The sequence below is a fragment of the Brachionichthys hirsutus genome, chromosome 2 (assembly GCF_040956055.1).
Source record: "Brachionichthys hirsutus isolate HB-005 chromosome 2, CSIRO-AGI_Bhir_v1, whole genome shotgun sequence".
Lineage (NCBI taxonomy): Eukaryota > Metazoa > Chordata > Actinopteri > Lophiiformes > Brachionichthyidae > Brachionichthys > Brachionichthys hirsutus.
In genome coordinates, this window is record NC_090898.1 from 15077905 (window position 1) to 15105644 (window position 27740).

Consider the following 27740-nt stretch of genomic DNA (forward strand, 5'->3'; position numbering starts at 1 on the left):
GAGCACTGAAGGAGAAGGAGGCTAGCCGGCGTAGCCCCGCACAGCCCCGCACAGCACGCACACTAAGTTCTCCGTTACCGGGGCGGGAGCTCCTTTCGCAAACTTTCGTCTTTAGTTCGGTAAGAGAACGGATCCGGTTCTTTAATAAACGGTTGTAGCGGAACGAACCGACAACAACAACAACAAAGTGCTAATGCTGCCGAACTGTGTTGTTGTTAGCTAACTTAGCCTAGCCACAGAGGGTCTGTTGCCGTTACGTGCTTTTAAAACACATTTTAAAGTTTACGCATGAAATCACCGGGCGAGTAAAACGGCGCCCGTTCACCCGCCGAGACGCGGCCTTATCGGTTTAAACCAAGTGTTAGCTTAAACTTTGACTTTTGCTGTGACGGGCGAGCCCACCGCCTCGCGTCACGCTCTTACGTCAGAACGCGCTCTTACGTCATTCAACTGTAGATCCAGATCATCTGTGAAATAGTCCCGGAAAGTTCGTCTCACAAGCAGCGTCGCGTTATTTGACAAGGTGGGACAAATTCTGAATGGAGCTCGGAGGGACGTCAATTTATGTGTGTTTAATTGTAAAGGCTCCATCTCTCTGTTTATCTCTCTATCTCTCTGTCTGTCTCTCTATCTCTCTGTTTGTCTCTCTATCTCTCTGTTTGTCTCTATCTCTCTGTTTATCTCTCTATCTCTCTGTTTATCTCTCTGTTTGTCTCTATCTCTCTGTTTATCTCTATCTCTGTTTATCTCTGTTTGTCTCTCTATCTCTCTGTTTGTCTCTCTGTTTGTCTCTCTATCTCTCTGTTTGTCTCTATCTCTCTGTTTGTCTCTATCTCTCTGTTTGTCTCTATCTCTCTGTTTGTCTCTATCTCTGTTTATCTCTCTGTTTGTCTCTTTGTTTGTCTCTCTATCTCTCTGTTTGTCTCTCTATCTCTCTGTTTGTCTCTATCTCTGTTTATCTCTCTGTTTATCTCTCTGTTTCTCTCTCTATCTCTCTGTTTGTCTCTCTATCTCTCTGTTTGTCTCTCTATCTCTCTGTTTATCTCTCTGTTTCTCTCTCTATCTATCTGTTTGTCTATCTCTGTTTGTCTCTCTGTCTATGTTTGTTTGTCTGTCTCTCTCTATCTAAACCTGCATTATCTGGTTGCGTTCCGTCCAGCTAGCCCTGTTTAAATTGAATAATTGCTTTAGGCATGCTAACCGGGTTACTGCGGCGACGCTGCTAACCGGGTTACTGCGGCGACGCTGCTAACCAGGTTACTGCGGTGATGGTGCTAACCGGGTTACTGCGGCGACTCTGCTAACCGGGTTACTGCGGTGATGGTGCTAACCGGGTTACTGCGGTGCCGCTGCTAACCGGGTTACTGCGGTGCCGCTGCTAACCGGGTTACTGCGGTGACGCTGCTAACCGGGTTACTGCGGCGACGCTGCTAACCGGGTTACTGCGGCGACGCTGCTAACCGGGTTACTGCGGCGACGCTGCTAACCGGGTTACTGCGGTGCCGCTGCTAACCGGGTTACTGCGGCGACGCTGCTAACCGGGTTACTGCGGGGACGCTGCTAACCGGGTTACTGCGGCGACGGCCTTCTATTTGTCTCCGACAGACACGCTTTGGTCCCGCCATGGCTTTACACTTCCGGCTCCTGAGTTGCCTCAGCTTCGCCGTCGCTGCTCAAGGTGAGCTTCCTAATCCGGTGGATAAGCTCGAGTTCGGGTTAACGATAAACTGTCCTAAATGCTCGCTTGTTCCTGCAGCTCAGGGCTGCAGCAGACCTCTCGGGGGCCCCAACATGGATTTGAAGGACAACGACATCCTCTTGGAAGCGTTCCCGGACGGTACCAGAGTGGCTTTCATCTGTAATATTGGCTACACGTCTGCAGGAGGGTCCGGCGCCGCCACCTGCACCGCCGGTGCCTGGGGCCCCGTGACGCTGAAGTGTGAAAGTGAATATCGCCCTTTTCTTTTCTTTTAACCCCCTGAATCCATAAGAGCTTCCTCACATCCCTGTCCGACTCTCCAAAAGTAGTTTTAACTGCTGCAGTAAATAATAACGGCGATAACGCTCGGGCGTCGTGAACGGGGCGGTCTTTATTTGTCCTTCCTCGGTAGGAAAGAGCTGCGGATCGGCTGGAGAAGTGGACAACGGACACGTGAATTACACCACCGGGATCGAGTTCGGGGACAGAATCGTGATCAGTTGTAACACGGGGTGAGTCATGACCTTTCAACCCCCGCTGCTGGTCGTCTGAAACGGGACCGTTAACGCCGACGTTCTCTCGTTTGGTGCCGCTAGTTACACGCTGGTGGGTAACCGGGAGGTTACGTGTGGAGACCGGGGCTGGATGGGCCGGCTGCCGCTCTGTGAAGGTCCGTAGATCCACGCAGACGAAATCAAAGTGCGTCTCTGTTTCTGCTCTGACCCGGGGGCGGGGTTTGTCTTGCAGTGGTGGTGTGTGACCCGCCCCCTCCGGTGGCGGACGGCGCTTTCGATCCAGACAAAGACGAGTATCTGTACGGAGAAGTCGTGCGATACAACTGCCAGAAAGATTTTACTCTGGCTGGAGCCGAAGTGTTGTCGTGTTCAGAAGACGGGACGTTTCGGCCCGAAGCGCCGGAATGCGTCAGTGAGTGTTTTTGAGCTTTTCTTTCTTACGTCTTCCTCTAAAGGTTGTTTTGTTGCTTTGCTCCCGTCTGGGATTCGAACCCTCACCCTTTTCTCCCAGAGGTTAACTGTGAAGAGCCTGATATTGATAACGCCGAGTGGATCGGCGGCTCCCGACCGCCGCACGGACACATGGCGTTGACGATGTTCAGCTGCCTGGCCGGGTTTAAAATGAACGGGAGCGCCAGCCTGGTCTGTGGGATCGACAGCAGTTGGTCGCCGGCGCTCCCAACGTGCGAAAGTAAGTCAGAGGAACGTTGTTTTTCTTTCTCTTTAGCTCAGTTTTCTTAAGGAAAGTGGAAATCACCGATTTCTCCACACCGCACGCCATTTTCATATTTGCTGATTGTTTCCTTCTTTAATCGTTGTTCTCCCTGCTTTCCTCGTTTCTCCTGCTTTTCTTTGGATCCATGACTGAAGAGCTCAAAAGAATAAATGCGAACAATTAGCGCACGGTCTTTCTCCTATGGAGGTCGACTCAAACGTAACCGACTCGGGTCGACTCCGCCTTCGCCTCGCCTCGGCTCCACGCGTGTGTTCAAACTCCAAAAATCTGTTTATTCATATATATATATATATATATATATGTACACGAGTAAATATGTCTTTCCCACGAATAAAAATGTATTCAACTTTCTTTTTTGCGTCTCTTCAAATGACTCGTTAGTGATTATTTATTAAAATAATAGTTAAAAAAAGACATTTCAGCATGAATCCATAACATTTATTAAATATTAATTCCTCTACCAAACGTCCAACAAACTCCTCAAAGTAAAATTCTCTCTCTCTCTCACACACGCTCTCTCTCTCTCTCTCTCTCTCTCTCCCAGCCGTTGCTTGTCTCTCACCGCCCGCGGTGGCGAATGGCACGTTCGGTCCGGAGAGAGCGTCGTATCGCTACGGGGACGCCGTTCAGTACGTTTGTGAAACCGGTTTTATTCTGTCTGGACCGGAGCAGCTGTCGTGTTCGGACGAGGGAACGTTTAAACCGGCTCCTCCCACCTGCACCAGTAAGTGATTTAACGTGTTCCGGCTGGGACTGAGGAGGGAAAAAACAAGAGTTGGAATCGATTCTACGCTAATATTTTTCATGCTAATTGATTAGTGGCTCAAGTTCTGGATTTTTATCCTGAAATGTAAGAGAGAAAAGGTGATTCTGTTTAAGCAGCGGTTTGTGTCTCGGTGGTTTTTAATCTGGTTTACAGATTATTACTTGGTCAAAATGTCTGCGAAGCCACTAACGATGGGATTTCTACTTCTTCCCAGGAGCGCCAGCCCCGGCTACACCTCGCCCCCCCACCACCACGCCAGGTATAGCTCGTGCTAATGCTAATTTAAGACGGTTGCTTTAAGCTTTAGTGAGTGTTTTCATCTAAACTCGTTACACCCGAACAAACAAATCTGAATCTGCAACATGTTGATTTAAATAAACAAATAAACAAGTCAAATAACGTCAAATGAACAGTATCTAATCGAAGGAAATCTTTTTTTATTTGTGTTTAAATCTGCAAAATGTATGTTAGTCAGAGAAGAAAAACCTAAAATCTGATTGTAATTGAGTTCAAACCAGCCAATGAGATCGCAGGATCAGGTCATGTGGCTACCTCCCCTTGCTGTTTATTGTTCGTTCTGTTTTATTTTTTAACAGGTAGTGATGGAAACTCCGTTGCGAAGGGAGTTGGCGGTTCTGTTGCGGGTAAGTTTCATCTTCTTTTCTTAACGGGTCGAGAACGTAAAGCAGAACGTTTGACCTGAACGCCGGAGAACGTTCCTTTGAGAACCTCGTCTTATTTTTGTCCACATACTCACACGGAAACGAATGGATCAACTTATTTGTACATAATTGCTGTAAATAATATTTTTAAGTTTCTGCTTTAACGGGATCATTTTTAAAAAATGAAGTATTTTATTCCACGGCTTTTATACCTGCATGGTGTCAGATTTCACATGATGCATTTGTGGGCCACAAGGCCGATTGTATTTTTGTGCTCCCCCCCCCTTTCTTTCCTCAAACATCTTCCATTTTGTGTCGTGGTAGCTGTGGTGGTTTGCGTGACTCTGTTCATTGGAGGCCGGAAACTCGTGAAGAAAATGAAAGGGTAAAGTCACTGCCGGTGACGATAACGACGATAGCGCTTCCGGTGTCCTTGTGCTCGTCTGTCTTGTGTTGTGTGTGTTTGGGAGGCACTTTAAGGTGTTCTCTGCCGCGCTTTGAAGCCACCATACGGGCAGTCCCTCCAGGACGTTGCTGTGTCCTGACTTTGATCTGCGCAGCTTCGCAATTTGTTTTTTTATCGCTTCAAATCTGGCCAATCATCAAGCAGCCAGCGGCGTCTGGAGCGACTGTTTTAAGGGGTCGCCGTCCTAAAACGCTCTCCTCCGCAGAAAAGGAATCCAGAGCGGCGCCGGCTGTGCAGGAGAGTGTTTAAAAAGCGTTCAGATTTAGCGATCCCTGTCGCACCGCCTGTGAAACGTCGGTGTCTCTTTCCCACCACGGCGCCCTACGGGCCGCCCGATTCGCCTGTAGGGCGCCTGAATGTCGGGTTGAGCTAGGACCAAAACTGGCACAATTAAAAATAAATATAAATGAAAAAAATGATAATAATAATTTAGAAATTTTAAATGTATGTGGAAATCAGCGGACAGTTCAACCCGAGACACACTTAAGACCCGCCCCCTCATTTGAATAAATCTTTTCGTCTGCAGCATGAAACATAAATATAAGAGCAGAGCGCTTTTATTTATTTATTGATATTTAATTATATTTATATATTTTCGTTTTTATTTCCACATATATTTAACATTTCTGAATCTTGTTCTACATTTTTGTATTTATATTAACTGTTTTTTATTTATATTATGTATAAAAGACAGCGCAGCTTCTAGGCCTGCTGCCCTGACACGTTCATTTCTGCTCACAGACATGAACCGGCACCATTTTTAATCTCTAATGAATTAAATTTTGATATTTTAAATGTTGGTGACGGTTGAAAAGCTGCAGGCGGGCCCGGTGTGTGTGTGTCTGTGGTGTTCTTTGTGGGTGGGTGTCCTAGCCTTCTTTAATTCTGCTCCTTGTGTGCCTTGGTGGAACATGAGCAGTAATGTTGACCGGTCGCTATTGGTTACAGCTCTGGGAGGGGTCAGCCTGACAAAAATGCTCAGAACGCCGACGAGGAAGTAGCGCTGTCGGTAAGAAGACGGGCCCTCCATGCCAAATGAAGAGATGATGATGTCATGAGGACAGCATCATCTATTATCTGTAACCCCCCCCCAAATATCCTTTGCAGGATCAGAAGGGGCTGCGGCAGAGCCCGGATGAAGAAGCAGAGGCGGGGGGGCCTTTGGATAGTTCCACTGCTGTGAAGAAGAATCCTGTGTGACGATGTGGGCCGGAGGTTTATCGGATTTCATGCTGTATGCAGGATGTTTGTCTTCCATGTTGTCCTGAGCTGCTAACCAACCCCCCCCCCCCCCCGTCAGTCGTGGTTCACTGCTTCACAGGGATGTAGAGGTTCTGCCAGTCCGATTTAAAAAGCCTGATTTAGTTCTTTCCTTCTCTTCCTGCAGCAAACGTCATGATGGTCACGTTGGTCCAGCGTTACTTGGCTTGAAGATGTGGGGGGGGGGGGGGGGGGCGAGAAGAGGACCGCGGCGGCCTTACCCTGAATGTAGTTGCGCCGCCCCGTGGACGGCGGACGAATCGAGCCTCCTGAACGTGTTTCTGGAACTGAGGTGCAGAATCATGGGATTGAGCTCAATCCTCGGATTAAATTATTTCCCTCCGATCGATTTGATCGCCGACCCGGAGCTTCTGTTCTCTAATCAAGGACTGAGGTTCCATGTTGGTTTCAGTCGGGCGGGGCGCATGCCTTAAAACAAAGGCAGACGTTTCGCCTCTTTAGTGTTTGAATTTTCAGCAGATTGTATAAACGTAAGCCGCTTTAGGGACGATGCTACAGGATGCTAAGTGATGAGCAGTGTCGACGGCCCCGATTAACTAATAAAGTTGTTCAAATTGAATAGTTTCTGATTGTTAGTTTTATACCAGAGGATTTAAATGTTAAATTATTGACTGATGTTACATAAAGATTTAGACTGATTTATAAATTATTGCGCTGAAATGTACGTCAGGACTCTCAGCATCAGTGTGTGTGTGTGTGTGTGTGTGTGTGTGCGTGTGTGTGCGTTCTGGGGCCCGCTTCTGTACCGGCGTGCACCTTTTTCTAATCAGATAAAAATAAATCGGTGCTTCTTCTTCTGCTCCTCTTTGCTCGATTCATCGCGTCTGAATCTTGTTTGAACGAGACGGAAGAAAACACGCTGAACGTTCCACTCATGATTGACAGATTTTTACTTTAAGACAGCATTTTAAGAGTAACAGCGCCACCTTGTGGATCTAACCTGAACACATGAGTCCTTAAGAACAGTTAAGATGCATTTTAACTCATTGAATGCATCATAATTAACATCGAGTTTATTTTAGACTGTCCTGCTTCTACCCATGATGTGTTTTTGTTTTTTACAAATACTAATACTTCTATTCAGGCCGTTACAACAAATGGTGCCGGTCAGAACTCCGCCTTGAAGGTCAGCAGCCACCGAAGGACCGACGGCGAGCCGAGACGCGTCCTTCACTGTAACCGATTTCAAATGGTGCTAGAAACATGAGCAGACTCTGAACACCAAAGGAAATCAGTCAACCTTGGATTGAGGACAAACGCTGCCGAGCCGTCGTGGACCGGAGGCTCCGGTAGCGTTCGGAAGGGAAGCGCCGGTCGTCCAGCCAGCTGCTCCAGGCCAGTGAGAGACACGCCCCTCCCCAAGAACACTGATTTCAAATGGTGCTAGATGGATGACAGTACTCTAAGCCACCACCTGAAACCAGCTTCCAAAAGGGGGACAGTTCCGGCCGCGGCGGCGTCGAGCAAAATCTGGAACGTAAAGAAAAACGGCATTAATAAGAGAGACGTGTTTAAACGACACCGCCGGGGAATACGTCTAGAGACCCGGGCGGCGTTCGAGATCGATGCTCCCGATCGCTGCGGGGAAAAAAAGGTAGGAAAGGGAGGGCGGGGCGATGACAGGAAGTGGCCAGCAACGCTGACTTGTTGCAGAGTACCTCACCAAAGTACAGAACTACCCGACTGTTTACCTGCTGCACCCTTCTGCTCTTTCCACGCAGGTGAACGCACAACTGACTATGAAATCCCTCCAGACCGCACGCCGGCACGCCGTCACGCCGTCGACCTTCGTTTCTTGGCGTTTACAACGGCTAAGTCCTATAAATACGTATCTGGAACCTGACGCGGCTAAATTAGAAGAGGCTGAGCCCCGGCTTCAGAAACATCAGAGGCCACACACCGAGGTTTTCACGGTAATCCGCACCTCCTGAGATCTTTGTCAGGGTTCAGACGCGAGTCATTCGTGTGTGAGGGTGTATTCGACGCGATCTCTGCGTCCGGCTGCAGCCACGGCGACGGCTCCGATCGCAGGTGTCTGATTCCGCCGTCTGGCCGCCTCCGCCTCCGCCCAACCCCGGCAGCTTTCTTTTTCTGGTTGGTTGTTGCTCCCGGGCCACCGGACCTGTTATGCAATGCTTATAAAAGATTTAAAGGGACAGGAGGCCTTCGGAGAGCGGTCGATGACGGCAGCAGGAAGGGCTGAGGCTCCCCGTGGTGACATACGGGGGGGGGGGGGGGGGGTAAATATATTCAGTTCAGGGCGGGTCTAAGAACTTTCCTGAGCAAACTGCAGAAAAAGATTTAAACACTTTCTTAGCTTCCAGCTGCGTATGCTTTACGAAACACAATTGCTCCGGATGCTGTGTGAGACCGGCGCGTTCGGATTGGTAGAGACACCTAGTGGCCACAAGTAGTGGTGCCCTTTCGTTGTTATCGCTGTGGCAACAATGACAAGATGTTTCCTCCAACTGCTGTCTCCATGGATACAACACCAGTCTGACCCGCGATCTTTTCTTTACCGCGTCGAAGCTGCTTAATAAATCTTAAATGTGTAAAAACACAAATCGTGAATCGGCCGTCTGAGCAAGAGCAGCTTTCACAAGTCCAGACTTCTAGAGCGGCGTTAACTCGTTGATGAAGAGCGACGCCTCTCGGGGGGGGGGGGGGGTGAGGTGACACGAAGGCATCGCCGTTGTTAAAACGGGACTCGGATGCCTCCACTCGCTGGGAAACGGCTGAAACGGTGTCGGGCGGCGCCGAGACGTCGATGGACGATTCCCCGTCATGAAAGGAAAGCATCTCCTGCTGCCGTATGGAAGAGAGAGAGAGAGAGAGAGAGAGAGAAAGACGCTGACTGGAGACGCAGGAGCTGCAATGCAGACCAGGAGCAGCAGCTCGCAAATGTGGCGTCTTTTTCCCGTGTTGTGGAGAGAATCGAGGAGGTCACTCTTTGCTGCGTCGCCGGCGGCGACGCTGATCAGCTCTCCTTTACGCCGAGTCTGGAGATGAGGAGGTCTGGGTAACGTTGTTTCCTAGAAAGCTGCGGTTTCTGAAGGAGGCTCCGCACAAAGCCGTCACTCTGGAGAGCGAGGAACTTCTCCCGTCGTTAAAAACGTCGCTCGGCAGGAGTTTCGTAAAAATCAGGCTTCGAAAATACTGAATTTGCTACATTCTGAGGCGACGGTCTGGATAAACGTACGATAATCACGTCATTAAAAGACAAAACGGAAGCAGCGATGCTCGTCGTGAAAACCGAATTCTAAAGTTTCATAAAATCAAAAACAAACGTCTCAACCCTCATAAACTTAGAGCCTTAACGCACCAATAGAAAGTCTTCCTGCAACGCCTCACAACCAATCTGACGCCAGACCCCTCCCTCTCTGATATGACGAACCAATCAAGCGCTGCAGTGCAGGTAGCGGTCACCAGTGCAGCTCCTCCCATCCAATGAGACGGCCGGTGACGCAGGCGCTTAAAGGAAGTCCATCGCAACGAGAGCTGGAACGAGGCCAACGACAGAGCCGGTGAAACGGCCTCCTCTTCCTGCCTCCTCCTCCTCTCCCCCTCTCCTCTTCTATCTCCTCCTCTCCTCCTCTATCCCTTCCTCTCCTCTCTCCTTTCTTCTATTCCCGTTCTGCGAGAGAGTCGACGATAAACAGACAGAGCGACGCAAGCTGTGCCCCGGCTGAGGAGAAGTCCAACCCAGAGACGACTGCGTCACCGTCTCCGTCTCCGTCTCCGTCTCTCCTTACTACGCAGAAACAAATCCGTCTCGGGGAGGGCCTCAGCCGAACCCCCCCCCCCCCCCCCCCGCGGCGCTGGAAACAAACCGCGTGACAGAAGCGCCACCAACACGAGACGCGAGCTGATCTGCCACGCCGCCGACCTCCACCCGGCTTCGTTTAGCGCCGTCGCAGCGCGAGGCTAAAGTTCGTACACAGACACGCACACGTTCAGATGCGATGGCAGGAAAATGAGCGCCATCTTCTACCGCCAATCAGCAACAAGCCCGTCCCGCCGCAGATCGACGCGCTCCCGTGTTCCGTTGGGTCGAAGTCAAACAGCCTTTCGTCGCCCGCGGTAACAACGGTAATCATCCGTATTCTTTTACGTGCGTTATTAAGAGTCGTCCACGCCATTGTTTCGGCGACCCATTTTCCACGCCTCCGGCTGCCCGACACGCACGCGCACACGCACGCACACACACACACACACACACACACCTTACCATGCCATCACAACAAGACGAGAGAAACTGTGTCACATCTTCAGCGTCCATGTTGAAACTCCCGAGATCAGCTCACAGGACACACACGCACGCACACGCACACACACACACACACAGCGACAGGCAGAGTAGATCAAAACTACCAAAGAGGAAGAGGAGCAGAAAGTCGAGCTCGTCCGAAACCATTGTGGCGACTTCAGGTAGAAAACCCGACGACTCTGGACTTCTGATATCTGAGCTTCTGTTTCTCTCCTGACATGAAAAAGTGACGTAGCAACTAATCCAAAACCTCTCTCTCTCTCTCTCTCCCTCTCTCTCACCCTCCCTCCCTCCCTCTCTCGCTGTCTTTCTGCTCGCCCCTCAAACACAAGCACTCTTTTATTTTCATCTCGTTGCAGCAGCATAAACCTGCAATTAGCCGGCTGCTTCCTGGTGACAGAGCGGACCTGCGTGCACGCACAAACAAGCACGGCTGTGCACATGCGCGCACAATCGAGCCGTGGTGTGACGCAGCACTAAATTCTCTGTGCCTTCACACCACCGCCGTGGCGGCGCGATGCAACTTCTTGATCGAGCCGAGCTGCCACGAGAGCAGACGGCCCAACCGGGGGTCCCCGTTTCCCCCCTACGTCCCCGTTTGCCCCCTACGTCCCCGTTTACCCCCTACGTCCCCGCTTCCCCCCTACGTCCCCGCTTCCCCCCTACGTCCCCGTTTACCCCCTACGTCCCCGCTTCCCCCCTACGTCCCCGTTTGCCCCCTACGTCCCCGTTTACCCCCTACGTCCCCGCTTCCCCCCTACGTCCCCGTTTACCCCCTACGTCCCCGCTTCCCCCCTACGTCCCCGCTTCCCCCCTACATCCCCGTTTACCCCCTACGTCCCCGCTTCCCCCCTACGTCCCCGTTTACCCCCTACGTCCCCGCTTCCCCCCTACGTCCCCGCTTCCCCCCTACGTCCCCGTTTGCCCCCTACGTCCCCGTTTACCCCCTACGTCCCCGTTTACCCCCTACGTCCCCGTTTGCCCCCTACGTCCCCGTCTGACTGGGTCTCTCTGCGACCCTGCTGCCTCCCTCTCTGGCGCTCCGTCTGCGGGGATGAGCCGTGGCTCCTGACGAGCTAACGCTAGTTTTAAAGGGACATCGCCGGTTTATCTACCTGCTGCACAAACGTTTGTTTTTTGTGTTATGAAACGCAGCCGAGCGACGGATTTCACTTGTCTCCGAATGTGGACTAAAGGGAACGCGGACAATATTTACTCTGGCTATGGTTATGTAATCCCTTTGTAATGCCACCGTGACCGTTGCCATGGTGAATTCTGACGTAAAATACAAAGTGTTCCTCCTTTAGCGCTACAACTTCTTGCCTCCAGAGTGCAGCAACAGTTGAAACGGCGCGAGGTGACGGACCGTCACGACCGCGCTCTGGTGCACTTCCTCTTTAGATGTAGACGCTTCCTCTCGCAGTCACTTCTATTTAAGATCAGTCTAATAATAATAATACTCTTTACTCTGCCTGGTTTATTGTCATCCTGCCGATCCCTTCGATGACAAAAGCTAATAATAGCCTGTCTTTTTCCTTTGTAGGCCAAAACGCTTGGTCATCTGGATGGGAGAGTCCCGCAGGGATCTGTATTCGGCCCACTGGCTGATATTCGGGGTTCGTTTAGTTTGTTTTATCCGGCGTACCTGGATCAGTCGACTGATGATGATTCTTTGATCACATTACGGCACTGTGGGAAGATAAAAGGAGGAGTTTAGCGTGCAAAACTTTAAAAATAAACAATCAGTGAAATGATCTCACTGGATTGACAGCATGAAGATTCTATTGATTATGCAGCACCCAGCAGTTACTCCTCTAACTACTGGTTATGGAGCTGGTTATAACGACATAACGACGATACTAAACTAATGAATAATAGATCAAGTTCAAGTCAAAATAAACACTCGGCACATGAATTCTCGCCGTTCAAACCACAACGGCGGAAGGAAAGCCGCATTCTGAATTTATTACGCCGAAAGGTTTGATAAATGTGAAGTTTTCCTGTTTGTGTACGTGTAGTTTTGGCTCGGGAGCGGCGTCCCTCAGGGTAATAAGAAGAACAAGCTTCACTCTGTCTCTTTTATGAGCTCGTCTGTTCTCAACAAGACTCTGCCATGAAGTCCCCTTTATTCCCCACGCTGGAATGGAAGCTTTGTGTCGGTTAACAAAAGGTAGGAATTAAACGTTTCTTGCTCTTGTCAACTATTTATTATGGATTTGGAAATGTTTCAATCCAGCAAGTGACTTAATAAATAATTCATGCCTCCTAAAATCTTGGAGAAATACTTGTTAGGACTAAAGTTTTGGACCTTACATGTAAATTCCACAGAAGAGCATGCCTCCATTTGGAGGTATTAAAGTCTCCATTATCGTTGGGTTACAAGATCAACTGGAATTCCATGCAGCTGTAAATTTTCTTCCCTGAAGAACTTGTAGTTTTTAGTGTCCTAATTTTCCACCGGAGCCCGGGGGGGGGGGGGGGGGGGGGGGCACGGAGTCCACAGCTTCACCTTACACCGCCTGGCATCGGTAAAAGATTCTGCTTTCGCCCTGGAGCTGTGTGGGAATTGTAAGAGATCTGAAGGATCAAAGCGTGCTTGCTCTGGGCGGACGACTAGATACCGAGGTATTGATCGGTACGGTGAGGTCTCGTTCTATTGGAGGAAAAAGTAAACCTCACACCAGGACTGTGTTTGGTGCCACATTTCGTGGTAAGATGAAGATTTACACATCCTACTGCGGGGCCTAGCGAATATCTCAGCCTCTTCAATTGATCGCTATTATAAACTTCTGCTAGCTCTCCATCATCAATAATAAGTCTTTACTGACATTCCGGAGCCGCCGATCACTTGAGAGAAGTCTCGTGTTCGCCGTTGTTCCGCGTTGAGAGCAGGCGGTCCCGCCGCGCCGGTGGTTTGGGTTAGCGTTTCTGCCGCTTGTCCGCCGGGCAGCGTGTTTAATTTTAACCGTTCCATCCATCGGCCATGCCTGTTCCACTTCCTAACCCTTAATCCCTGCCTTGGAAAGGTGCCCGGTCAGCGCCGGTCACACCGGGTAGGACTGTTTCAGCTCACGGGGCATTCTGTTTTTACTATGTAATTAAAAAGTGATTTTGTTGTTGTTGTTGTTGTTGTTGTCTGTTATTAGCTGGCTCGTCGGTAAAACTCAGAGGAACGTAAACAGGTTCTCCCCCCCGAAGGCTGGAGTCAAACCAAAGTCAACTCTGTGCAGATGCAATTCGAAGAACGACCTTCGTACAGATAAAAGACTTGTAAACTTTTATCATTTCGACGATACGTCTCCTTCGGACGAACGGCCACACCCTGCTCTTCAATAATTCACACGTGCATCCGACGTCGTTTTAACAGTCACGATGTAAACAGTGACTGCGCCGCCGTTTAATTATTCCTCGCTCACCTTTCGCAGAGAGTCAGAAACGACAACCTTATTTACTTCTGAATAAAGAGGAGGAAACCACGTGGGAGGCGAGCGTCTCGAGTTCTGAGCTCCTCTTGCTCTCCTGTTATTTATTCATAAAAAAAAAAAAAAAAACATTTTCTTTTTCCTGCACCTCCGAGGCGAAGCGGATCCATCGTTCCACAGATCGAGGTCGGAGTTAAACGTCAAGAGAAGAGAGGAAGATGAACGAAAACGAAAAGATGTGCTCACGCACAGTGAAGCTCTAAGCCTGTAGAAACGCGCCCCCTAGTGTCAGACACGAGGATCGCTGTTGGAGGTTTGTTTACATCACGAATAAAAAGTGCGTATGACAGAAACCTCTGGATGGATGACGCTCAGGACGCGCGAGCGCAGCAAACAAAAACAAACACAAACAAACAATGACGCATTAAAACTCAACCTCATTGGAGGGAAACACTTTCAATTAGATTAAAAACAACAACAACAACAACCTTACATAACTTTTATTTCAGGCCCATATAAATAAAATACTAAATTAATGCATTTATCTACACATTAACTTAAATAATGCAGCAGGAACGAAAATTCAAAGTCTATAATAATTGACGAGTTATTTATTTGAATAACTATTTTCCTACTTCTAGTTTTAAAGCCACATGAATTATATTATCGTCTACAGACAAAGATAATCCTGGTAGATGAGGTCGCTCCGCGGGACCGCACCGATTACCGGAGGTTAATAGAAGTGCGCAACATCCTCCTGCAGCAGGCACCCAGCCCCCCCACCTCACCGTGACCCCCCCTTACCTCCTGGTGGCGCAGATGAGAATCTTTCGTTAACAGCTGACTGTAATCTCCTCGCTAATTTTCGGGTAACGTCACAAATCAAATAAAAATAAAATCACGAACGGAGGCGGATTATTATAAAACATTTTAACAGCTGCGCGTTTGAGGAAATAAAGCGCGAGGTGACGTCACGGAGGAAACGTCACACTAGAATAAAACAATCTGAGGCTACGTTTAATTAAACGTATATAAACGTCGTCTCTGAAAGGGAACCGACTCACCGCCGCCTCACGCGCGCGCGCGCGACACCCGCGAGCCTCCGTTCCCGGTTCTCCCTCCGTCGCCTCCTCCCGGTTGTTGCTAAATCCACGGTCGTGCCCGGCACTTAAGGAACATCTTGTCCATCGATGTTTTCACGGCAACACGGCGAAGCCACGCCCACACTCACACACCCCCGTTTCCCGATTGGATGCGGCTCGGAAAGGTGTCGACAGGATCACGTGCTTTTGACGCATGTTTACAAACATGCGCAGAACGGAACAGAGACGAGGCGGAGACGAGATGACTGCCCGGAGCGCACTTCCGGGTTAGCTTTCGCGAAGCTTCCCTTTTCTGTCGTTTCGGGTTCAGCTGCTGGTTTAACGTTTTTATACTTGAAATAAATAGGCCTACAATATTATTTCAACATTTCAGAAAAAAAAATACCTCTAAAAACTGAAAATAATTACCTCTAAAACCCGAAAAAATATTACCTCGAAAAACTGAAAATAATTACCTCTAAAACCCGAAAAAATATTACCTCGAAAAACTGAAAATAATTACCTCTAAAACTCGAAAAAATATTACCTCGAAAAACTGAAAATAATTACCTCTAAAACCCCAAAAAATATGACCTCTAAAAACTCAGAAAGAAAATTACCTCTATAACCCCCCAAAAATTAGCTCTCAACCCCCCCCTCCAAAAAAAATTACCTCTAAAACCCGAAAAAATATTACCTCAAAAAACTGAAAATAATTACCTCTAAAACCCCAAAAAATATGACCTCTAAAAACTCAGAAAGAAAATTACCTCTAAAACCCCCAAACATATTACTTCTAAAAACTGAAAAACATTACCTCTAAAAACTCAGAAAAAAAATTAGCTCTAAAAGCTGAAAAAAGTACCTCTAAAAACAGTAAATAAATACATTATTAATCTCATTAATTCAGAAATTAATTAATTCAGAAATTCAGGAAAAACTAAAAAATATTCAGTGAATGCAATAAGCTTCCGTACTTTTCCACCTTGCATGTTTTTGGAGGAAACTGGAGAACTCGGAGAGAACATACAAACACCACACAGATAGGATTCGAACCCGGTACCTTCTTGCTGTGAGGCGACACATTTAATAAAAAAACATAAAAACGTTGACATCTGCAAGAATGCATTTATCTGTTCATTCATGAGGACACAGCAGGGGGCATCCTAACCCAACAATATCAAATCCCAAATCCTCGGCAGGATTCATTTCTCTAAAGTTTGGAACATCTCAGCGTGGGCTGATTTAATTAGTTCAGGAATGTTTTGTTTTGTTTTGAACATTTGTCCGTTTCAAAATAAAAGGTTATTTCTAATCTTCAAAGCACCAACTTTAAAGTTTCTATCAAGCATTTATGCTCCATTTAATTTATATTATATATATATATTTAAAGTATACATATATATGTGTGTATAATTAACAGCATGGTCTATAACCCAGGCCAGGGTGTGATGCACCTTCTCTGGACTGTTGTAGCTGGAAAAAAGAGACGATGGCTTCCAGATTGTTTCCCTCTGCAGCTGTTGGGAACAGATGACAGCACAGAGCGCTGCGCAGGAAACAGATGGAATACCAATTTAAGTATCCTGCAGTTATTTGCTGTTTAGGTGTCTATGGAGACACAATATAATATCTAGGCTCAGTTTTCAGGCCTGTGTTAATTAGTATATTTGCTTGCGTCACAATGCAGCACATTATATCTATATTTACACAGATTTGAGGAACACAGATGCAGAATGCGGGTAATAAGTGAATCTAAAGTATATCCTTACGTCAAACGATAAGAAGCTGCAGTTTATTAAATGACGTAACCCGGGCCGTCTCTGACGCATCTCTCCGGTAATATAGGAAGCGTCTGGTCTCTCCTTCTTGTCAGCACATTAGTCAGCGGGGCCCGATATCTTCCTTACAGTGAGCTCCTCCCTGAGCGTAGATTCTGTACAGTACACGTTTTCTTTTCGGTGTATTAGTACACTGAATTTCTCTCTGGTTGTCGTGCGCTTTGAATTGTGGGTGGATGCAGACTGTTGCGTTCAAACGAGGGAGTCGCATTAAAAAAAAAAAAAAGTCTGTTAATCGCTGCAAACATATTATAAACATGATTCATTTCATTGAGTTTAAGTGGAGCGTAGTTCTGAGACTTCCTCAAATCTGTGTCTTTTTTTAAACTATTTTTGAAGACATTTATACCTTTACTAATGTTTTAGGGATTCCCACCCGGACTGCACTGTATTTTATTTGTGACGCACATGATATCAAATTCTATCCTTGCATTTTAAGGTTTATTCTTTATGTGGGCCCATTTTAACGACACTGACTGAACTGTTATATAAATATTTATGCGTATGAAATTGAAGGCTTGAGAAAGAAATGGTCCACACAGAGGTCACATATAATAAAATATTCCATCCGCTGAATATAAAAAAAACAATCAGGACAAATTCCCTGTAAACCTGAATTGAATATGTGTCCTTCAATACAAGCCTATTTAGCTTAGCTTAACATGCTACACCCACAATAGTTTAATGCTTTCCTTCTAAATGAGAAAATCTAATACAAATACCAAAAGGCACAACTTGTGCTTATGTAAGACAAATGTCTTTTTTTTTCTGAAAACATTTTTAAAATTATGCCCAAAAACAAAAACAAACAAATGTTTAACATGTAACTTACCTCTCAGTTTACGCTAATTAGCTTAGCACAAACAGGTGCTCTTACTCTTTCTCCCATGCAGTAGCTAGCAGTGAAGACCAATAACGAAGCTAAATAAAGTATAAAAGGGTACTTACACGCATAAACGTGCTCAGAATCCTGACTTCCATCATGCGGCTCCATATCTGCTAACAGGAAATGGTTTTCCAATTAAATTCTGTAACAAGTTAAAGATCAAAGTTTTGCTCGCAGCCGTCTTCTGCTTCCCCCAGGTGGCCAAAGCCCGCCACTGCAGGTCTGAGCTCTAACATTTGACACGTGACTGAAAGCGTTTCTGGTGTGATCTGTTGGTTGTTCTTGTAAATAAATGCAGTTTATTCCCTGGCTGGAAGTTAAAAAAATAAGATTAAGTGAAGTGAAGAGCGATCCAGCATGTTTAGATTCATATTTACTGTGTCTGTAGAAATAAACATCCATAAAGGCGATGCATTTTTCCACTGTGGGAAAACTTAACTGAGGTTCTGCACGGGTTGGAATTCAGAGCGGTCATGCTGTCCTTTTCATTTTCCTGATTGTGTCAACCAAATGCGTGACGTTCCTGAGAGGAATGTAGATGGTCAACGTGTCGTCGCGCGGAGACTCGTGATGTCACAAACATGTCGTATATAAATATGAATTTAGCTGGTTATTGAAATGAAGGTTAGTCACCCAAGTCTTAAAATGTAACCCTTTCATGAACTCAGAAGTTTATCGGGTTTTAATTTTCACCCCACAGACCCCACCCTCTGACCCATTTGTCCTCCCATCCCGGCCGACATCTTCCCATCGACGAGTTTAACTTTGGCATGTAGAAGGAAAACGTGACGTATTTGGCAGCCGTTGCTGCCGGCAATGAAGGGGGAGCCGCCCCACAATAAAAACAACGCAGCTGACTTCTTCATTCCGGATTCCTGCTGTGCACATGTTCTCCTCTTGGCGTGGATGGATGAGCGATGGGTGGAGACGTTTAGGAGCTGGGATGGGGATGAAGGATGGGAGGAGAGCATCTCGAGCTGAGTGGTTTATGCGTCATGGGTGGAAACCTTAAAGGGCCAATTCACATTTCTATTGATTGATTGATTTTGACTTCCCGGTCAATCAGAAAGCATCACTGTCCAAACAATATGAAAAACACCTCATAAATCAGACGCATATCTGCTTTTTTGCACTTTACCCTTTCAAAATAAAAGCTAATCACGCGCAAGAATTGTATTCCATGTCATCATATGATGTATTAAAACACTCTTCATCTCAAAGGAGAACTAAATAAATTCCTCCCATAGGCTGAGCTGACTTTATTCCGTTAAAGGTGGAAGATGGAACTTCATTGGGGGGAATTTGGCGTTGAACACAACATGGGATATGGGAATTCATCGGATCGGAAAATGTGTGCCAGCCTCTTGTGGATTTAGGAGTGAGGTCATGTTTCTTTTTTTTGTTTTATCTTGCACATTCTGAATTAGGATACCGGTGACTGTTTTGGTCCGGTTCTGGGACTGGGCGGGACTTGGTGGTTTTAATTTAAGTGGACCATCCCTGAATGCAGTGAAGACGAGCCAAAGAAAAGAGAATCTGATGTTTGCATCAAATATCAGATGAAACGAGGAGACTGGATGTCGTGATGAAACATTGACTCGTCACAGAGGACGATGAAAGACACATTTCTGAGGACGCACAGCTTGTCTCGCTGTCCCGACCCGGCGCCGTTTACACAAGACAGCTGGTTGACGTCATCGACGCCACTCCCAAACCGTGAAGGACGAAACAGCGAGGAGTGATGTCATCACTACCGCTGATGGAAACCAGCTGTGCGGCCTCCTGGGGTTTAAACTGGGGTTGTGTCGGGACCAGATGTGTTCTGATCAGGGCTTCTCTTCTCACTCCTTGTTCCAGCTGCACTTTGAATAAAAACAGCTCGAAAGCTCGACGTTTCGTAAAAAGTTGTTTATTTTTTTTTCAAGTCAACTCCGATTCAAACACAAAGTTCTTATAAAAACAGTCACGTTGGAATGTTAGCGATGAAATAACAGAATAGAGCATCAACATTTTTCTCTTTTTTACAGTCAAAGACCTCGGATGCATCTCATACAGTATTTTAGTACGACATAAGCTGAGACATGGAAACCTTTGGCACGTAGGGAGAACACGCGCGTGCGGGTAGTACACACACATCTAGGGAGGAACCGCAGTATACACACCGTTCCATAGGATACTAAGAGTAAAGCATACAGAGTATATTGTAACGAGTCACGGACTCCTCCGTCGGCTCTGGGATCCATCCTTTCCACAGTTTTGCAGGGATAGATTGTAGAATTCCTTCTTCAAAACAACAACAACGAAATAAAAAAGGCGCCGTTAAAACTTCCGACCCGGCGAGCCGTGCCAACTCCAAAAATGTTCATTTTTTTATGGCTTGTGTCACGTTCAGACTCGCGGTTCGGTTCGGTTAAATCCAAATCAAGCACACGTGTTCGGATATACAGTATATACAGTACAGATGCAAGTATATCTGATCACACACGCACTGGAAAGCAGTCACGTTGCCACGGCGACTGATCGCCGACGTCGTTTAAAGGGGGTCAGAGCGGGTTGGTTTATGTACAGATTTCTGAGAAACATTTTTTTATTTGTTGTGTTTGTGTAGGAATTTATTGCTGGTGGGGGCTCGAAGCCGATGACATGCGGTGGAGGCCGCTGTCGTCATGGGAACCAGTGCTGAATAATGCTAAAGCAGACTCTCCCCAACCATGTCCCACCTCCCGCCCCCCCCCAACCTGCCGCCGTCAACAACCCAGGGACGGAGCCTTCGTCGGTCATTGTCGTCAATCATCGCCGTGGCGATCGTCGTCATCAGACTGGTTTACCTGATGTTCGTTGAGGTATGCGGCTGAAGGAGGCGCGTAACAGGAGGCGGGTAAGAGGAGGCGCGCTGATGTAGGAGTCCCAAACGCCCACTTTGATGTGGAGTTATTGGGCAGAAGCGGGTTCAGAAAGGGAGATGTGTGTGTGTGTGTGTGTGTGTGTGTAGGTGTGTGTGTCTGGAGGGTCATTTCTGGGCGTGACCTATTTCACATCTCGGTGTCAGCCGTCTTGGTGGTGGAGTGGCCGTTGGTGGGAGGCGGGGGCTCGGTCTTGGCCGCTTCGGTGGACTCTCCGTTGACGCTGGGCTTCTCCTGGGCTTCTGGTGGGGGGTTGAGGGGGGCCACGGATACCAGCGTGTTCCCCTGGTTGTCCTGGTCGGCCGGATGGGCCTCCTCTGCCTGCGAACGCAACAAGGAAAACATCCCGGATCAGACGCGGGAGCTGGACAATCTCATGAGGTTGGCTCCGCCCATGCCCCGCCCCTCCACTGCACACAAAAAACATTCTGTTTCTAGCTAGACAGAAACATTTAAAAGGAGATTTTTGCACCATCGGTGATAAAAAATGAAAAACTGGACGACACCAGGTGAGTCAGCTGGAAACCCCGCCCTACAGCGTCAACAGAGCGAGGACTCACCAGCTGCGCCCCCTTGCCGCCGGACCGCCGCTGGCATTTGAAGTAACCGACGGTGATGGCGAGAGCGGCGAGCAGGCCGGAGACCAGCAGCCCGACGAACACGGAGGACCCCGACGACGAAGACGACGATGACGGGGACTCGACCATGACCGCCCCCAGCTGGAGACGAGTCAGAGACGCGGTCGTGGTCAGTGCAAACACAGGAGACAACGCGGACGCAGAAGTGGGCGGTTCCACGACAGGTCCCGGAGTCTTACTTTGTCTTTGGCGACGTCGCTCCCGAACGCTTCAGCCAAAGCGCTCAGCTTCGCTGCGGAGGCAAAACAGAAAGGGAGGAATCAGCTCAGGAGAACGTCCATCAGGGGCGGACGGACGGACACCCACCGCTGCCGCTGGACACCAGCGCCTTCTTGGCGTCTTGGAAGATGTTTAGGTCACACAGCTTCTCCTGACACCACCCTTCAGAATTCTCCAGAATGACCCGCCGGGTCTCCTCCTACAAGTCAAGCCGTTTCATGTCATCTTGGTCTAACAAGGCAGTCGTGAAATACGTCCTCTTCAATGTTCCTCGCTGCCGGTGAGCGGCGCAACAGTCCCCGTCCCCCCCCGGAGACAGAATCCAACGGGATGGAAAAACTTGCTGACAGCAACGTCTTTTTCCCCGCATTAACTCCGAGCGATGATGTCACCGCATTGCGCAACGTTTCTGCTGCACGATTTGGGAGCGTTCGTTGTGTTCTGTAATGCGAAGTAGATCCCAGAGGAGGAAACCCTGAACCCCCACCCCCCCCCCCCCCCCCCCCTCCCCTCTGTTGAGGTGGGAGTCGGCCCACAGCTGGGATCGGCTGGAATGCTGGATCTGTGAGGGGGGGGGGGGGCTCAGAGGGTAAAACCTCAGTCTTATCTAAATGAAAGTAAATCTAGATATTTATGTATTGTTTTATTGATCCTGATGGATCCTCATCATCATCATCATCATTTACATGTTGGAACGATGGATGGATAGAAACATTTACTTTTTTAGTGACCTAGAAACAGTCACCTGTTAGTTTTTCTGATCTAGAATAATTTTGTTGTTTTTAATGATCCAAAAAACAGTCTTGTGATCCGGAAACATTCATTGTTTGTTTTTCAGCGATTCAAAAAACCTTTACTTAGCATTTTTTCGCGATCTACAAACAGTTACTGTTTGCTTTCCACGATCTAGAAGCATTTGCTTATTGTGTTCGGTGATCCAGAACCACACGTTCCCTACGAATAAACAACCGGATTCACGTTGTCGAGAACACGCGGAACAAACTCCACAGCCGATGAAAGTGTTCTCAAAACCGTCGGGGCGGTGATTAAACAGGATCGAATTATTCAGACGCTCCTATTTTCCACTACCTCAGCTCATTGTTGCTTCATTAAATATGATCCCTTCAAACGCATTCGGCTTGGCTCCGGCTCTTTTATTTTGCCGCGTTCCTTCTGAGCCGGGCCGTCTGGCGGCGTCTCTGGCGCTGAAGGCCAAGTTTTAGGTTCAGCTTGTCAAACAGATGATTCCTACAGATGGTCCCGGCTCGCCGGACGACGCGATTGAGCCCCGATGGCGTTATCAAAGCGGCGTGGCGAAAGGTGAAATCGACGTTGGAGTCAGAAGATTCCAAATGTGACATTTTCCGAAGTTTCTCAAAGAATCTGACGAGGACAAATGGAAAAACAGCAGCATGCGTCTTCGCTAGAAAATGAAGCCGCACCCTCACTAGTCCTGCTTTTGTTTTTGAGGGCCCCAGAGAAAGAGAGGAAACGTCACCCCTCCTCGAAAATGTGTCTCCTGCCTGGAGCACGAGCTAAAGATTTACAGCGCCCGAGGAACGCCTGAGGAAGGATCAGCTAAAAGTTATTCTGTGGTTGGACAGGCACGTCTTGTGGACCTGCGGTTCAGGGGCCAGATGGAGGTTCAGGGTCTCCGAGGACGCAGGTGATGCGGATTCGGGGGGGCCAGACTTGAACTCGTACTCACACAGTCCGCTGTGGTCACCTCCAGCTTGAGAGCGTTGCTCTCGGAGATCTCGTCCTGCGTGGACGCACCGGACAACGGGCTGCGGAGACGGACGCCAGGATCAGACGGACAAACCAGGATGTAAAAACAACAGCTAATGTCTCCATCAACTCAACACAAACCTGCGAGTCGTCCGGGACTCCTGCCGGTGCCGCCGCCTCAACCCTGGCGGTGGGGGCTGCGGGGGCGTCTCCGTCCTGGCTGTCCACTATCCACGCTAATCTCGACCGCATCGAGAGGTACATCGACGTCTCCGGCGGCGGGGCGTCACGGGTTCATCCCCGGCTGCGGCGGTGGGATCGGCGCCGGCGTCTGGGGTGGGGGTGGCGTCCGGTGCGGCGGTGGCGGCAGGGTCGGGGGCATTCGTCACTGAGAACACAACGGCGGGAGGGGGGGGCCCTTGGCTTACTGCAATATTTCTGCAAAGCCTCTCGTAGAGGTGGATGCGGAGCATTTCATTGCATTATAATCAAAGGTCCTACCGGCGCCAGCGTCTGCGGCGTCTGCATCAGCTGGAACGTCTGCGGCGTCGGCGTCATCTTGACATATGACCTCATCTGTATGGAAGAGAGAGAGAGAGAGAGAGGCCATAAATGCTTTGACTCCCAACCGATCAGTCAATGCTCTTTGATGCCTGCAAGAACTGGAATGAAAGCGTTAGCTTTATATGCTAACATGCAGAACTAATTGGACTCATCTTAAAAAACAAACACAAAATGATATATTCGTCATAAGCGCTAAACGGTAGACACGAAACTCAAATGGCTTTTTTGCCCAAAGGCTGATCTCGACCCTCAGCCCAAAATACGCCGACCGTGACGCGAAACAGTCGAAACGGAGGAAAGTCTTTTTTTTTAAGAGGTAAAGAGAAAAGATGAAATCTACAGCACACACAGTGGAATGTTTGTGCGAATGAGGTCAGGATGGAGGGTTGGCCCGGCCGGCGAAACAAACCCAACGGCCAAACCCAAAGGACGTCAAACCAAACGGCCCCGTGCTTTCAGGGGCTCGGAGTAATTAGCAGTCACGTGTGGGTAAATTCTCACTGCCTGCAGCCTATGCAAATAAACAGTTCAGCCGAGAGGACATGCCCCCCCCCCCCCCCCCAGTTACACATCTGTCCTCCGGGACAGATCCTATTTCTGCAATAATCTTGTGATTCAGTCGGGTGGTGCAAAGAAAGGTTAAGAAAAGTACGAAAGAACTCTCTGAGGTCTGGGCAGACGGTGACAGTGTATCTATGCTAATCCAGCCCATAATTAGCTATTAGACTGTCCTGCTCAACGGCAGGGCGGAGCGTCCGCAGCAGATCCCATCGTTACCAGTTCAATAAAAGGGGAACCGAGGCGACTAGGCAGAATGGCAGCGTGTTCACTCAGAGAACAGCAGTCACAACATAACCACCATCAGCTCTGCACCTGAGCCACAATCAGAGCGGCTTAGGCTCCGCCTCCGCCTCCGATTACACCTTAATCTGCCCCCCCCAGGCGATTAGGCCTGGACGACGATGTGAGAAGGCACCATGCTTTTTCATTCGGCGCCATCAGACATCGACGTGAATTCTTTGGACTCAACGCAAACAAAGACTCCATAAACACAACCTCGGTCCAGGGGGTATTTAAGGGGTATTTAAGGGGTATTTAAGGGGGGCAGGGGGCACGGGGCTCCATCTGACCTCTGGCTTTTGCCTCAAACGTTAATGGGATTTCCTGCGCCGGCCGTCCTGAAGCCTTCCGCCTGGGTGTTCCAGTGGTTGACGCGGCGAGCAGCCAGACGGGGGCCCGGGACGGGGGCCCGGGACGGGCTGCGGATCGTAAACGACTATTCAGATGCTTGTTTGTGGTCCAGAAATCGAATGCAGTTACAAAGCTGATAAAGAGTCAGCAGGGAATGACCGGCGGAACTCCGGAGGCTTGTTTTTTCCCAGCACAGTTGCTTTTTCCAAAGGAGTTGAAACTCCAGAGTGTTGACGGGATTAACTCCGGATAAAGACTTTTGTCGTTTCTGAGATGGCGACTCAGTACTTCCTGTTTGGAGTTCAGAATCTGCTCCAAGCAGGAAACTGATTGCATCAAAATGCGTTGCGGCGGTCGAGCCTGGGTTCGGATTTTAACGCCGCTGCGTCTCTCGGGTGGTTAATCCTGCAGGATTACAGCCGATCACAGAGACCACAACCTCCGCCATTCTCGCAGCCTCGCGCTTCTTAATCTTAAAGATGATGGTTGGAGTGGTGGAGTGGGAGCAGGCAATAGCAGCTGGGGGGGGGGGGGGGGGCTTCCCTCCCTGTGCTACACCGTCCAGCCTCTGACATCATGCTGAGGGGCGGAAAGCTTGGAACTGGTATTTGACCCCCACCCAGACTACAGAGACGACACCTTGGCTGTCACGAAGCACCACACCCTCCCTCCTCTTCCTCCCTCCTCTTCCTCCTCCTCCTCCTCCCATCACTTATCCGTATCCTCCGTATCCTCCGTTTCCAGATGTCTCCGGATGACCTGAAATCTCCCTCCTTTGTTTTTCATCCCTCGCTCACAGAAATGCAAACTCCGGCTTCGGTTAGGAATTCCTTTTGCCTCGCAAACCCCTCGAGGGAATTCTGGGAATGAGAAACGGCTCAGGGAGGGAAACGAGGTTCTGAACGTTACGGATGAATCCATCAGGTTTAACTATAAAACATCCTGATGGAGGTTTGAACCGGTTGCTTGTGTGAATCTCAGGGGTTGTTCAGGAATAACACAACGTATAACGTATATTTCTGATCAGGATTGTCACTCAGCTAATCGATTAATCGATTAATCGCTGCAGATGCAAAATCCATCGTTCTGGGTCGAAACACAAACTCATAAACCCGACAAATAGAATCGTTCGGGTTCTTCTGTGAGCAGCCGATGACAACAGTCGGAACCGAGCTCTCTCTCAGGTCAGGAACGCCCCCCCCCCCCCCCCGAACATGAGAACTATTTTGGTTTCTGCACAGGCTGGTGGCAGAAGTTGACTTTTTCCAGGAGGACTTAACAAACAGGTTTGTGGAATGTTATCTGTGAGCATCCTGGAGCAGGATGTAGAGGTCACAGCGCACGGCACGGCGGACCTCTGCTAACGGCTGCAGGCTACAGATAACCTCACACACCTACACACACACACACACACACACACACACACACACACACACACACACACACACACACACACACACACACACACACACACACACACGCTTGGACAGATATTCTCGACTTTCTGTGCGGCTGAAAGCGAAGGAGGCACCGTTAAGACTGATGGACGCTTCTCTCCATTGTTTGTCTTCAGCCCCTAATTTGCTCATTAAAATAGTTTCGGTGAAACCTTAAACCCGTTTCTGCACCGGCCCCTGTGTCCTGGAAGCTGCCCCCCCGCCCCCCCCTCTGCGTCGGAAGCGGCAGCAGATGTCGATGGACGCGACGCGTTCCAGCTGCTGCTTCGGCATGAACTGTGAGGAGAGGTTGTAAAAAAAGGTACTGAAACCTGTCAACCTCTGGAGGAGGAGCCAGAGAGGCTGGGAAGTGATGGGGATAATCTGATGGGGGGGGGGGGGGGGGGAGGCTACACCGGGGCTGTTTCTATAAAGGAGGAGAGAATCCAGGCAGAAACACGGACAGAAAGAGAGTCTTGTGTTTTCAATTAGGAAGCAGAAAGGCCTGAACAGTGAAGCTCAAACTGAATGGGAATTACCCCCCCCCCCCCCCCTAAAGACAGGCCGCCCGGTTAGAACACAGAACAGGGAACCTCAGCCGACGCTCCCCGGGTTAAACAACAGAATCCTGCGTGGACTCGCGTCGAGACCAAGTGGACACCGGAGACACACCCTGTCCTGACATCAGAACCGGTGTCTGCCAAAAGACACGCCCTGCAGCGGATGAGGCGAGTCCAAGCTTCGCCATCGCAATTTGGGACTGGAAGAATGCTGGCCGGTGGCCGGTAGCCGTGGGCCACCAGCCGGCCGGTAGCCGTGGGCCGGTGGCCGGTAGCCGTGGGCCACCAGCCGGCCGGTAGTCGTGGGCCGGTGGCCGGTAGTCGTGGGCCGGTGGCCGGTAGCCGTGGGCCGGTGGCCGGTAGCCGTGGGCCGGTGGCCAGTGGCCACTAGCCGGCTGCGAGCGTTCGTGTTCAAGGAGATGCTCAAAGTTCCAGCTCATGTTCGACACGAAGGGTTAAAACGTCAGATATTCATCCTCAAATGATCCCAATCTTTTGCGTTCAGGCCCGTTGGTGCAGCTCATGACCCTGGCCTACATGGTGCCCCCCCCCCCCCCACAGATGCAAAACGTGGGTTTTCCCCTGGAATCTGAGACAGGCGGGTCATAACGTTCTCCGTGCAATGACGCCATCATCGACGCAGCCCGTGCCCATTTCAGGGAGACATATTTGCACGTTTGCATAACGACTGAATGACAACCATGGGAAGCGGGGAATGGGGGGGGGGGGGGGGCGTGTTGGCTGTTTTACATGAGAAGGTTCCCTTGATTAGCGCGTCGAGCGGCTCGTTCCGGTTTAAACTCATCCTGATAACAAGGCTCGGTGGTTTCGGTGCGATAAACCGGTTTAACCAATGGGAGCGCACGTGTGACCACGCC

The 27740-nt window shown here is 49.2% G+C and overlaps 1 protein-coding gene across 3 annotated transcripts; it reads left to right on the top strand.

The window, feature by feature from the left end:
* Positions 1 to 467: 467 nt before the first annotated feature.
* LOC137903887 (C4b-binding protein alpha chain-like) lies at positions 468 to 6907 on the top strand. Of its 3 annotated transcripts, XM_068748064.1 has the most exons (14): positions 468 to 523; positions 1606 to 1678; positions 1757 to 1945; positions 2112 to 2211; positions 2296 to 2369; positions 2447 to 2626; positions 2726 to 2905; positions 3495 to 3674; positions 3931 to 3975; positions 4313 to 4360; positions 4703 to 4763; positions 5793 to 5853; positions 5952 to 6078; positions 6232 to 6286. In XM_068748064.1, the coding sequence occupies exons 2-13, from the start codon at positions 1624 to 1626 to the stop codon at positions 6042 to 6044; spliced, it is 1266 nt and encodes a 421-aa protein (XP_068604165.1). In that variant the 5' UTR covers positions 468 to 523; positions 1606 to 1623; the 3' UTR covers positions 6045 to 6078; positions 6232 to 6286. The 3 variants fall into 3 exon arrangements, with proteins under 3 accessions (XP_068604165.1, XP_068604158.1, XP_068604173.1); XM_068748057.1 differs by having other exon boundaries at positions 5952 to 6296; XM_068748072.1 differs by lacking the exons at positions 4703 to 4763; positions 5793 to 5853; positions 5952 to 6078 and having other exon boundaries at positions 6232 to 6907.
* Positions 6908 to 27740: the final 20833 nt, after the last annotated feature.

Excerpts from the sequence above, each read along its gene's own strand:
- LOC137903887 (XM_068748057.1), top strand. The coding sequence starts at position 1,624 with ATGGCTTTACACTTCCGGCTCCTGAGTTGCCTCAGCTTCGCCGTCGCT. Across the intron at positions 1,946-2,111 it reads CGTGACGCTGAAGTGTGAAA|GAAAGAGCTGCGGATCGGCT; the intron begins GTGAATATCGCC and ends CTTCCTCGGTAG. Across the intron at positions 4,361-4,702 it reads AGTTGGCGGTTCTGTTGCGG|CTGTGGTGGTTTGCGTGACT; the intron begins GTAAGTTTCATC and ends GTGTCGTGGTAG.